General features: G+C 44.3%; 1 protein-coding gene across 5 annotated transcripts in view; it reads right to left on the reverse strand.

The window, feature by feature from the left end:
- Positions 1 to 12,737, reverse strand: part of PHF10 (PHD finger protein 10) — a 27,495-nt gene extending 14,758 nt beyond the window's left edge. For 2 of the 5 annotated variants that reach the window (XM_064293353.1, XM_064293338.1), the window contains exons 1-6: positions 12,651 to 12,737; positions 8,724 to 8,830; positions 2,373 to 2,503; positions 1,546 to 1,623; positions 673 to 806; positions 428 to 577 (exon numbers count right to left, since the gene is read on the reverse strand). In XM_064293353.1, coding sequence (XP_064149423.1) covers positions 428 to 577; positions 673 to 806; positions 1,546 to 1,623; positions 2,373 to 2,503; positions 8,724 to 8,830; positions 12,651 to 12,737 — 687 coding nt within the window. Of the gene's footprint in view, positions 1 to 427; positions 578 to 672; positions 807 to 1,545; positions 1,630 to 2,372; positions 2,504 to 8,723; positions 8,831 to 9,513; positions 12,425 to 12,650 lie in introns of those variants that run through there. The other 3 variants (XM_064293346.1, XM_064293328.1, XM_064293358.1) reach the window with 2 other exon arrangements.
- Between the last annotated feature and the right edge of the window lie 695 nt (positions 12,738 to 13,432).

Raw genomic sequence — 13,432 nt, forward strand, 5'->3', positions numbered from 1 at the left:
ACGATACTGGTGAGGAGTGAGCTTCTTGGATCAAGTAGACACATGAGACTATGTGGGCAGCTCCTGTCTGGAGGGGAAACAAGAAGACAGGGGGAACAGAAGCTGGCTGAAGGGACATGGAAATACAGGGTGGAGAGAAGGAGTATGCTTTCTCATAAATTTTTGTATGAGAGACTGACTTGATTTGCAAACTTTCACTTAAAGCACAATAAATACTAAAACGAAAAACAAAGACAGCTCACCGGAATAAAAGAAAAGGCTGAGCAATATTAGGCACTTCATGAAAAATGCCATGTTAAGTTCTGGGAAGAGAGGGACCGACTGACAGCTGGAAGGACAGGCAGCCCCCCTGGGGTCCCCCCGGGGCAGTGTGCACCACAACCCGCAGGCAGTGAGAGGGCAGGGTGAGGGAGCTGCAGCCTCCTACGTGTGTCTGCAAGTCAAAGTAGGCTCTTCTCTCTTCCATGCGCTCCCGGTTTAGGTTGCTGTTGAATTCAGCAGCCTTTCTAGCAGCTTTCTTTATGTACTCAGGCACTTTGCTGGCTTCAACCTTCTGAGTATTCTGTTGCTGCATTTGCTGAAATAAAAATGTTCCAGCTGAAGTCACAAACGACACGACAAAACATCTTCCTCCTCACGTAAACGAGAGGCGTAGGTCCCTAAACTGCCTACCGAATACTCCTTGTAGTGGTCTGTGATCCGCTGACGCTCCTTCTCTTGCAGGATGACGGAGTATTCGGCGTGCTTGGCTGGGTACTCTTTTATCATCAAGTCAATCACTTCGTCGCTGCGCAACGCCGTTAGACCTGTCAAACCAAAACGAGGGTGAAAAGCTCCTTCGCAAAATTTACTTCTTCAAACTATTCTACATTTAAAAGCTTTTCCAACAATCAAAGCAAAATATTTAATACATTTGAAAATAAAAACTAATATTTATAATATAAAGTCAAAGAATAGACTACCAAAGTTGCAAAGCTAAAGAAATCAATTTTTCAGCCAAGTTTTTTTTTATGAGATACTCTATGTTATAAACATACACCCCTTTACTTAAAAACAACTGCTAAACAAGTGACAATGTAGACTAACTTGTAACAAGTATTATAGAACGCTGAATGATTAAACAATAACTTTTCATTGTATTACAATTCCTAGTTTTCAAGTTCCATATACCAAATCATGCAGTCAACGTCCAAAAATCAAGGTATCAAATTTCTCCACCTGCTCAAATGAATTTGCATGGATTTATCCTTAAAAACAAATTCCTCCAAGTCATGTTGCATCAACATGCTTATCACGGGGAAAACAGGAATACAGCATGGAGATGATGCAGAGCTGAAAGCTGACCAAAGTGACGCTCTGCTATAAAATACTTGCCTAATTCTCCTCTGCAACTTAACGATAAACAAAAATAAAGTAAGCAATTTAGCATTTAAATAGTTCAATCTATTAATTCTGAAAAATGCTTTAGGAAAGGAGAAATAGACTCATCCAGTATTACCTCATAAATGTTTAGCTAGAAAAATTCATATTCAAAGTTTTTATTACCTAGAGTACACTGCGTTTCTGTAATGACATTCAACTCTCTAAGGTAGAGTTTCTCCTTGTGAGACAAATCTCGTCGCTCTAAATCTCCAAAAAAAAGACAAAAAACAATTAAAAAGAGTGAAACATTATGCACTTATGAAGTTTTTTAAGTTTAAAGGTAAAACCGTTCTTAAAAAGTTAAAATATTCATGGATTTTTAAAAGTACTGCATTCTGCATATTCCTAGTACTATTAAAGGGACTAGACAAAAATCTTATAAATTGAAAAAATAAGTTAAAACTAAACTGAAAATAAAGTAACTCAATCCAGGAAGGTATACATCAATAACTGCATAAAGTGGCTCACCAGGTACTGGCCTTTCTCAAACTTAGATGCAGCTGAGATAGCAAACACCATCACTCACAGTGATAAATATGGCTACAAAATTATTTTCTCTCAAATTTTCCCCAGAAAATCACCTTTCTCACTTTGCTTTTAAATCAGGTATAGGCATAAGAACAAACTGATAGTGGAGGGAGGTGCTGGAGGATAGTAGTAAGTAAATGTCAGCCAATACAAGAACATATCATAAAGAATTACTGCCAGCTGAAAATTACAGTAAAATCTACGGAAGCCAAAACGTGTGTAAGGTAGAAACCCAACAGAGAAGGAAAACACATATATTTTCCACTAAAACAAGCAACTGAAAAGTGGTAAAACTGAACACTGTCAAAGACAGAAACTTGCAAGACCTAGAAAAACAAGGCAGTCCTGTGGTCCTGTCGGATTCCAGCTCTGACAGGTTTCACTGTATATGCAGCCGGCTCCATAAGCTAGGACTTAAATACCTGGGTACTTTCGCTTGAAGGAGGTCACACCCAAGTACTCGCTGACTTGTTCTTGAAGCATATAGTACTCTCCCGTCTCGTCAGGGGGCCACTTGTACTCTATCAGATTCTCTGCTGGATAGTAGCTAAAGCTAAGCACAGAAATACGTATTAGCCCTTATAGTGGCTTTTATTACATTTAAACCCAAACCCACTGCTATCGAGTCGATTCTGACTCATAGCGACCCTATAGGACAGAGCGGAACTGCCCCATAGGGTCTCCAAGGAGCAGCTGGTAGATTCGAACTGCCGACCTTTTGGTTAGCAGCCAAACTCTTAACCACTGTGCCACCAGGGCTCTTTAAGTTTAAATCATGTCTATTTTTTGAGGATGTTCTGAAAAACTATTGTAAGTATTTGTCTACTATGACTTCATGATACAAAAAAGTTCCCGTAATTCCATCAAAGAAATTTACAAAACAGGTAGAACAAAGAGAAACAATCATTTGGAATACCAAACCCAAAAAGTACAATGAGAACAACATTTTCTATATGCCACAAAGAACCAAGAATCACAACTGCTAGGAACAAAGGCATTTTTTAGCTTAAGAGACCCAGGAGGCACAAAGAGGGTAATGGTGTCAGCTCTAAATTTTTCTTGTGGACTTGAGACCCACAGCCAGTCCTTAATCCACTCAAAGTACAGAGTAATCAGCTTCTGTTCCCGTCTGCTGTGCTCTTCAGTGAATCACAAGCCGCTGAGAAAGCAGCAGAACCCTAAAAACCTGCTTCTCAGTGAACTGGGCCGTAAACCATTGTTATTTGTTCTCACAGACTCCACCAACCTAGAAACAAAGAATGGGCCCAGTCTGAGGGTGCCAGCCTACTGCAGGTCAGTCCCAGTCCTGAGCAGCAAAGACTATAGATTTCTGGATCTGAGCCACCTCAGCGTCTGAATTTCATCAGTGGACAGTAGATGAAACCGACTTCTTTTATGCATTACTTTATGCGTCTATCCATTTAACAAGTGATTAGGGAAAAGAACAATGCTTTCAAAAACGGTGTTGCATAAGAATGAGGATGGGCCTCTACCTCACATCACATATAAAAATTAACTCAGTCCAGATCTGTGACCTAAACATAAAAGCTAAAACAATAAAACCTTCTGAAGAAAACACAGAGCTAAATCTGCGTGACCTCGTATTTGGCACTTGTTTCTTTGCTGTTGTGACCAACAAAAGAAAAAAATGGATAAACTGGACTTTATCAAAATTACAAAATTGTGTGCTGCACATGACACCATCCAAACAGTGAAAAGACGTGAGCACAATAAAAGAAAATATTTAGAAATCATGTATTTGGTAAGGAACTTGCATCTAGAATATATAAGGAACTGTTACAAGTCAACAAGAAGACAAGAAGCTCAATTAAAAAATGGGCAAAGATCTGAATAGACTTATCTCCAAAGAAGATCTAAGGGTGGCCTACAAGCACATGAAAAGATGCTCAACATCATAAGCCACCTGCAAAATGCAATCAAACCACGATGAGATTCCAGCTCACACCCACTAAGACGGCCAGGTAACATCAGATGTTGATGAAGATGTGGGAAAAATCGGAACCCAGTACACTCACTGCTGGTGGGAATAGGACACAACGGAGCAATTTCACTCTTAGGTATATACCCTGTAAAAAGGGAAAGCTATATTCACCAAAAAAACCTGTACAAGAATGTTGATAGCAGCATCATGCATAACACTCAAAACACGTAAAGTCCAAATGTCCATCCATGAATGAACAGCTAAACACAGGGTGGTATATCCATATATTATAGTATTCAGCCATGAAAAGGAATGATGTACTAATCCACGCTATAATATGAATGAACCTTGAAAACGTTATGCCAAGTGAAAGAAGTCAGTCACAAAGGACCACATCTTGTATGATTCCATTTATCTGAAATGTCCAGAACAGGCAAATCCATAGGGATAAAAAGGCAAGTGGTTGCTTAGGGCTGGAGGTGGAGGATGGGGAAATAAGAGAATAGTAAGGCACGGGCTTCCTTTCTGAGATCACAAAGCATTCCAAAATTGACTGGTGACAGAAGCATGTATCTAAATACACTAAAACCCACTGAATTGTATATTTCAGATATACGATAGGTGAATTACAATTCAATAAAGCTGTTATTTTTAATAAAATAATTGGGCACAGTCACGTTTATATTTATTCTTGACAAGATTTCAAACACAAAGAAGTCTTCCACGTTAGAGGAGCTTAAGGCTCAATTAGGAAGATAAATCAGGCACTAGCAATATAACTGAACGTTGTATAAATGGCTCATACAAAATTTGTGCTAGGAAAATTTCTTTAGGCACACATTGTTGATGTTCGTTGCTGTCGAGTTGATTCCCACTCATAGTGACCCCATGTGTGCACAGAGAACTGTAGGGTTTTCGAGGCCGTTACCTTTCTGAAGCAGATCGCCATGCCTTTGTTCCAAGGCACCTCTGGGTGGGTTTGAACCACCAACCTTTCAGTGGTTAGTCGAGCCAGCAGACAAGCTGCTTAACTGTTTGTCCTAACCAGGGACTTCTCAAGTTGTTTTTGTGAAGACAATCCCGTGATAAGTTTATTCCAATGATTCTGCCATCACTAAAACTGTTTTGCAACTCTTCTTTTCCAGCTGTCTGCAGAATCATTACATACCAGAAAGTGTCATTACTTCATAAATCAACTTGACTTCTTTTCAAATGACCTAGACTGACCAACTAATGTGCTCAACAGTTCACATCAGCTCTAGGTATTTCCAAAACTTAAACCTTTATATGTTAAATATATTGCACCACTGAGAACATTTTTTTTAATTTGTTACAAGAGCTAAAGGAACTACCAATATCCTGTACTAAATATAAATACTAAAAGACAACCACAGAGCAATTAAAGCCAAGGGAACATGAGAACGAACAAGATGTAGTCCCTGCCCTAAAGACTGTCTCAAGTCAATCAAAACGGCTGACAAACAGGTGGCCTAAGAGAGTAAAAAGACACAGGCACAGGGACGGCCAAAGGTAGGGAAGGGCCAGGTCACCTGGGAAGTCCTCATGGCTGCACCTGAGAAACGCAGAGAAGACCTAGGCAGAGGAGGAGGGACAGGAGCAACAGGAATTCCATTTGGCCAAAGGTAGATGTGCAAAAGCAACGAAAGGAGAAAGAACAGTGCATGTTTTAGCACCTGGAAACAGCACTTCAGGATGTCCAAGACAAACTGTTGCAGAGGGAAGAGGGTGCACGCTCAGAAAACGAAGCCTGAAGCCAGAAGCCAAATTATGATGGGTTTTGTGCAGCACACTAAAGAGTTCAACCCTCGGCTCTAAAGATCAAGCACAGAACATGAAGCTGAGAAGCTGCGGTAGAACAGAAAAGACAGGGGAAACCTGGAAGCAAGCAGAACAAGAAGATGAAATCCAGATTTTAAAAAATGAACCAGGGCAGTGGCAATGGAAATGAAGACAAGAGATTAGTCAAGTGACTGAGTGGGAGGGAAAGGAGAAGACAAGTCAAGAGCCATTCTCAAGTGTCCACTTGGATGGTAGCTGCGAGAGGAATTCAGGGAGAAGCAGTAAAGTGAGAGAGAAGAAGCTGAGGCATCTCTGGGCACGTTCTGTGGAGAGCAGCCAGGAAGTGAAAGGACAGCCTTTTGTGAGGGCTTCAGATCTACGATGGACACAAGGCATCCTCAGTGTCTACAAATAAGATTGAATAAATCCATCAAGTAAGAGTGTGACAAGAAGAGAAAAAGGGCTCAAAACAGGCCTCTGGGAAAATATATTATCAGTTAATTGTTGTTGTGCCACTGAGTCAATTCTGACTCATAGCGACCCTACAAGACAGAGAACTGCCCCACAGGATTTCCTAGGCTGTAAATCATTACAGGAGCAGATTGCCAGGTCTTATTCCCGGGGAGCCGCTCATGGGTCTGAACCACCAGCCTTTCATATAGCAGTTGAGCACTTCACCATTGCGCCACCAGGGCTCCTTACAGTGACCTATCACACACTACATACTGCAGTCCACGGCTTCACCACTGCACCCCCAGGGCTCTTTACGGTGACCTATCTACATACTAGAATAACGATGGCAGCTCTCTTCTACTAGCACTTGTTATACCCCAGGCCCTGAGACAAGCATTTCATAGATACTATGTCCATTTATTCTGCCCACCCCATGGATGAGGTAGTTAAAGAAAATGAGGTGCCCCAGGCCACCTCGTAAGTGGCAGAGTCAAGATCCACACCAAACTCAGACTTCAAAGTCTAGGCAGGTCTCTGTCAGCAAAGTCACATCCAGGAGCCAGAGAAGATTCAGGAAGGTGGAGTCACCAGCTTCCACAGAGCCATCACACAGAAGAACAGGAGGTATCCACAGAGTTTACCAATGAGATCTTACAGGTGGCTCTAGAAACAGCAGTTTTGGGGAACGGGACAGGGCTAAGCTGACCACAGCAGGCTGAGGTACAGGCATGGGTGTGAAAGTGAGGGTGGCTCCCTTCTTTCTGGACCCTGACAATGAAGGGATGAACAAAGCGTGGGTGGAACCTAGAAGAGGGCAGAGTCAGAGGGGGCTGTCTCTGCTTTGTAGCATGGAAGTGACAAACATGTTCACATGCTGAGGAGCATGAGCTGACGAGAGGCTGGGGAAGTTACAGGGAAGAGGACTGTCACAGCCAACAAGGACGACACAGGGGAGAGGATGGCTGAGCTGCCAAGTCTCTGAGGTCGAAGCTGAGGTCTATGTGAAGCGAGCAGAACCACAGTTTTGAGACTTCAGCTGACATTTTGGCTGCCGAATTCACATCTGCTTTGCACCCTCCTGCATCCAGGTGTAACGTGATTAAGGCAGAGAAAGTGGTAAATTCAGCAGTCATGATACAAATCAGTTCCTGCAATTCATCAAATTGTGACGTATTCTTTTACTGTACTACCGTCTCTGAGAACAGTAGTTAGATCCAATTAAGCGCCATCTAGGTGCCCTGGTTAAGAGCTCAGCTGCTAACCAAAAGATGGGCAGTTCGAATCCAGCAGCCACTCCTTGGAAACTCTATGGGATAGGTCTACTCTGTCCTATAGGGTCAGTATGAGTTGGAATCAACTTGAAGGTAACGGATTTGTTTTTTGTTTTTTTTTTTAAGTATGCGACATAACTTTTATCAAACTGGCATAACAATTTCCTCAACTAAGACCTAATGTGATATTATCATTTTCTGTCCTAGTACAGATCACAGCATTGTCTCCTATCACGGCTAGGTCTGCAGTGACAGGTAAGTCACTATCCATATATTTTGGAGGGAAGAGTGTCCCCAAAGCTCAATGATGACATCAGGACACACCATCCTCCTGCCACAGCCACTCCTTGTGCCATACTTTAGTAGCCTTGACTGGATTAAGAACAAGAAAACCATCACAGGAAGGTTATAATTTGTAAAACTTATTGGAAAGTTAAACATTTTTTAAAAGTGCCTCATTATTGAGACTATTTCTTTTCCTCTACATAAATTATCACCAAACGGTTCTTAATTTCAAACCTAAGAACAAATATACTAAAGATTATCAAGAGCGTTTTGCTAATAAAAAAAAAAATTAGAAAAACTAATCAGGAAAATAATACTAGTAATCTGCATGCCCTATCTCCTGATCCCTAAACATATAGGGTCGCCATGAGTTGGAATCAACTTGACGGCAACGGGTTTGGTTTTAAACATATAGGTATTCCAATAGGCACAACTTCAGTCACGGCAATAACTACAACTTCCGTCAAACACCTTACTTCTGAGATTCTCGTTAAATCCCTTCTACATCGTCTTGACCATCAACTCTACAGAGTTGAGCAGAACCAAAAGTCAGTCAGGAATTCTGAATTATCCTGGCTCTACTATTGTCCTGCTATGTGATCTCTCAGTTTAAATCTAAAGTCATCAACTACCTAGAGCACAAGGTGCCTCAGGGCACCTGTCACAGTCATGCATTTCCCTGTGGAAAAAAAACAAAGTTCTAACACTGGATTGTCATAGTAGCTGCCTAAGTCTGTAAATTTACTAAAAAGCACTGAACTGCATACTTAAAACAGGATGACTTAACGTAAATTACATGCCAGTACGTAAATTATATCTCAATAAAGCCATTTTTTAAGTGACCACAGACATTGCACTCGGTAGCAAGAACAACCGTGGTGTCCCACTAGAAAATACAAGAAAAATCTCTAAAATTTCAAATAACTACCCTTGCTGGGCTGGGGGCCTGGGGAAGAGGGAGGCAGTGCAAAAAAGGAAAACATATCACAAACAAATATGACTAAGTAATAAAATGCCAGTACCCAAGATCTTGACTTGAAGTCTCACAACTCCTAGAGCTATCTCCTGAGCCCATCCGCCTCCTTTTGGGTGGTTGGGTCCCATCATTTGAATTATCTTCATTATCATCCTGTACATTTGAGGGGGAAAAAAAAAAGACAGAAAATTTAAAAAACAAAGAAAAAAATGATTATGCATCTTGCATCCTCCCAGACTTGCTACAAGGCTCAAGTTAGAGACTTTGAATAGACAACTAGTTATACAAACATAACTTCCTATTATTATTAAAAGGGGCCAAGAATTTGGCACAGGCAAGACCTGGAACAAAAGTCAAAACTGATCACCAACACAAAGTAAGAAAATTTTCACTTAACCTTTAAATCTAAATCTACGTTTGATTTCTTACTGAGGTTAAAACGCCTTCTGTTTTTAACAAACACATAAAACTTCTGCAACCCTCTCAAAGCAAATCCTCCTATCTCTGCCAGAAAAAAAAAAGTATGGAAAATTTATAATGTTTAACTCCTCTCAGGGCTAATGTACTTCTACAGACTTATGTTGTGGTTAGGTGCTGTCGAGTTGGTTCCAACTCACAGTGATCCCATGTACAACAGAACAAAACACTGCCCAGTCCTGCACCATTCTCACAGTCCTTACTATGCTTGAGCCCATTGTTGGAGCCACTGCGCCAATCCATCTCATTGAATGTCTTCCTCTCTTTCACTGACCTTCTACTTTACCAAGCACGATGTCCTTATCCAGGGATTGGTCCCTCCCGGTAACATGTTCAAAGTAAGCAAAACAAATTCTCACCATCCTTGCTTCTAAGGAGCATCCTGGCTGTATTTCTTCCAAAACGAATTTGTTTGTTCTTCTGGCAGTCCATGGTATATTCAATATTCTTTGTCAACACCACAATAAGCTTACAGAACTCATCTAACTGACTACTTTAAGTACTTGTATACCCCCGTGAAAAGGGTACATACTAAGACTAAAATCGGATTACCAATCCTGTGAAATATTTTTTTTACATTCAAAAATTTAGCAAAAATATACCCTAAAAAGTCATCAATCTGTACAGCCATACTCACATCCCCCAAAAAGGAGAGATTTAAAAACTTTTAATGCAATCCTTTATGTGACAAGAATATCAAAGGTGGTGTAAACAGTTAACCTGTTCTGCTGATAACTGAAAGGCTGGAGATTTGAATTCACCCAGAGCTGCCTCAGAAGAAAGGCCTGGTGATTTACTTCCAAAAAATCAGTCACTGAAAACCCTGTGGGGCACAGTTCTCTTCTGGCATGCATGGAGTCACGATGAGTGGCAACCAACTCCAGGGTAACTGGTTTTTAACTGTTTAAGTTCAACATTTCCATTAAGGAAATGAAATGAGGAATTAGACATTAGGAAATTGATTTATTCACATACTAGTCAAGGGGTAAGCCATGGTGTTTCCAATCGCCTCATATGCACGTGAAAGCTGGATAACAAATAAGGAAGACCAAAGAGGAATTGATGCCTTTGAATCATGGTGTTGGCAAAGAATATTGAATATATCATGAACTGCCAAAAGAACAAACAAACCTATCTTGGAAGAAGTACCGCCAGAATGCTTCTTGGAAGCAAGGATGGCAAGACTTCGTCTCACATACTTTGGACAAGTTATTCAGAAGAGATCAGTCCCTGGAGAAGGACATCATGCTTGGAAAAGTAGACTGTCAATAAAAAAGGGGAAGACTTTCAAGGAGATGGATTGACACTGTGGCTGTAACAATGGCCTCAAGCATAACAATGATTGTGAGGATGGCACAGAACCAGGCAGTGTTTCGTTCTGTTGCACACAAGGCCACTATGAGTCAGAGCCAGCTAGAAGGCACTTAACAAGATCTAAAAACACAGATTTTTTAAAAAATCAAATTACTGTAACTTTCTAATACGAATACAATTTTGTTAACATACCACAGGCCTCTTGCTACATACTAAAATGAAAGGAACCCTACAAAGGAAAACAAAGATGCAGTATGGGGTAGTGATCACGCATGGAATCACCGGATGCTGCCCCTCTGTAGAGCTTGAGTGCTCATCCTTTAGGGGCCTCTCCTTATCTGTAAAGTCAAGATGGTAACAGTGCCCATTTCATGTGGTTAACGCAAGGATTAAATGAGTTAACGCATGGAAAGCACATAGAGCAATGCCTAGGAAATAATGAACCAAACCCACTGCCATCAAGTCGATTCTGACTCACAGGGACCTTATAGGACAGAGTAGAACTGCCCCATAGGGTTTTAAAGGAGTGGTTGGTGAATTCGAACTGTTGATCTTTTGGTCAGCAGCTGAGCTCCCTTAGCCTCAGCTTAAATGTTCAATAAATGTTAGTTAATATTATGATTATAATGGTAATTATTCAAATATCTCAAACGTCTCCAGCTGTTAGGAATTTACTCACATTCTTCCCCACTCAGTAAAATGTACAAAATACTGTTTTTCAGTCCTTATAAAGTAAGCATTCAACTAAAGAGATCTGTATATTCTTATTAAGACCATCAGCCAGGTAGGACCTGGAGAATAGTCTAAAGCTACTCTCAGAAATTTTACATTGAAATAACTACTAAAAAAAACTACTAATCAACTACAATTAAGTAGTATTACAACTGCAACATTTCATATTCAATACCTCTAGAGTTCAACAGTCAAAGTATCCTTATTTTTTGACTTGCTTGTAAACATTTTAAGGATTTTTAAGTCAATCTGCTTAAAAATATTTCTCTTTAGCTAAAAAATTGAGATACTCAATAATAAAAGTTAAAATAAGTCCTCAAAAAGCTGAAACCACAACTCCATATATAAAGAGTTTGCAATTTGCTATCCTAGGCAAATGGATTATTATGTAAGAATTCGGTTAGCTCACCTTTTTCAAGACAATGCCAGCAATGTCTTCCCCAACATACTATGGAATAGAATTAAGTCCTAAGAGTTTACTGGAAACCTTGACCTATATTTTCAAAAACTCCCAAACGTCCCAAACAGACATTTACGTTTCGTGGTTACAGGTGGCTCCAACCTTCGATAAGGTACCCCGTCCTGCAGGCTGGATCCTGGCCGAGCCCAGCACATGCCAGCCTTGCATGAGATGCTGCACGACAGTGGTGTGCGGACAGACACCTGGTCTACTTAGGTTCACTGGCCGGGACACCTGAAACACCAGGTCCCCCAGAGGACAAGGAGCAGGAAGACGGCCGGCACAGGACAGCCTTGTGCGACCACAAGGTGTCTCCGTCGGCGCCAGTGTCCCGGCCGTGCTAGTTGAGCCATTCTACTAAGTTCACTAAAGAAACGTCCTGTTTCCAGGGCTGTTTACAACCCTCGTTTTAATAAGGGGTCAAGTATCTCGGAAAAAAGTCACAGAATGATGTTTTGAGAACATCACACTATCCCACACTAATATGAAATAGACTTTTATTTATGAAGAGTTTCGTTTCTACCTGGAAGCACAACGCTTCTCTAATAAAGTCTGAGTAACCTTTTCAGGAACTGAGCTTACAGTCTCAGATACGGAAATGGCCGCAAAGTTTTGGGAAAAGGCTTCCAATTCCTCCGTCCGCGTCTCGCCGTTTCGCGCTCCTTGAAAAGAGAAAACCACGCGCGAACCTGCCGCCCACTGAGCCCGCCGCCGGGGCCTGACTCCCGGACCGCCCCGTTTTCAGGGAGGGCGCCAGGGTGAACCGCCGCCGGGCAGCCGAGCACGTCCGGGGCCGGGGCGCCGTGAGAGCGCGGAGAAACAGAACTTCTCCGGAAATTCCCGGCGGCGGCGCCCCTCGGACCGGCCGCGGCGCCCCTCCGACCGGCCGCGGCGCCCCTCCGACCGGCCGCGGCCTCGGGCTGGCGGCGCCCACAGCTCCGCCCGGCCGCCGCGGGACCCGCCCGCCGCCCGCCTCCCGCCGCTCCTCACCTTTGGGGACTGCGCTCCGGGGGCGGACGGGTCGCCGTCGCACAGGCGCGGGGACAGCGCCGACCCGGGGCCGGCCGCCGCCGCCATCAGCCCGAGCGCCCCGCGCCGCCGCCGTCGCCGCCGCCGCCGCCTGGTCCCGGCAGCTGCCGCCGCCGCCGCTGCCGCCGCCGCGCGGAGAGCCCGCCGCGCCCCGGGCCCCGCCCCCTCGGCCACCCCCGCCCGCCCGCCGCCCGGGGGCCGGCCCCTGCCGCCGCGCGCCCCGCGGCCCGCCGCCGCCATGGCCGCCGCCACCGCCATGGCCGCCGCCAGCGCCGCGCCGAGTGCCGCCGCCGAGAGGGCCGGAGAAGCAGGAGGCGACGCGGAGCCGGCGAGCGATGGCGGACGCTCTCGGCCCCCTCCTCACGTCACCCTCCCCTCCCACTGCCCTGCCGGCAACGCGGCCGCCGAGCCCCGCCCCGCCCGCCAGACGCAGGCCCTCCCTCGGCCCGGAAGCTCCTGGCAGCCCGGACCCTCCCCTCAGCCCGGACCCTCCCCTCGGCCCGGACCCTCCCCTCACAGACCCTCCCCTCGGCCCGCAGCCTCCCCTCAGCCCAGACCCTCCGGTCGGCCCAGACCCACCCCTCGGCCCGGCCCCCTCGCGGCCCAGGCCCTCCCCTCACAGACCCTCCCCTCACAGACCCCCCCCCCTCAGCCCGGACCCTCCGGTCAGCCCGGACCCACCCCTCGGCCCGGCCCCCTCACGGCCCGAGCCCTCCCCTCACAGATCCTCCCCTCAGCCCGAA

Source organism: Loxodonta africana, chromosome 1, assembly GCF_030014295.1.
Source record: "Loxodonta africana isolate mLoxAfr1 chromosome 1, mLoxAfr1.hap2, whole genome shotgun sequence".
NCBI classification, from domain to species: domain Eukaryota; kingdom Metazoa; phylum Chordata; class Mammalia; order Proboscidea; family Elephantidae; genus Loxodonta; species Loxodonta africana.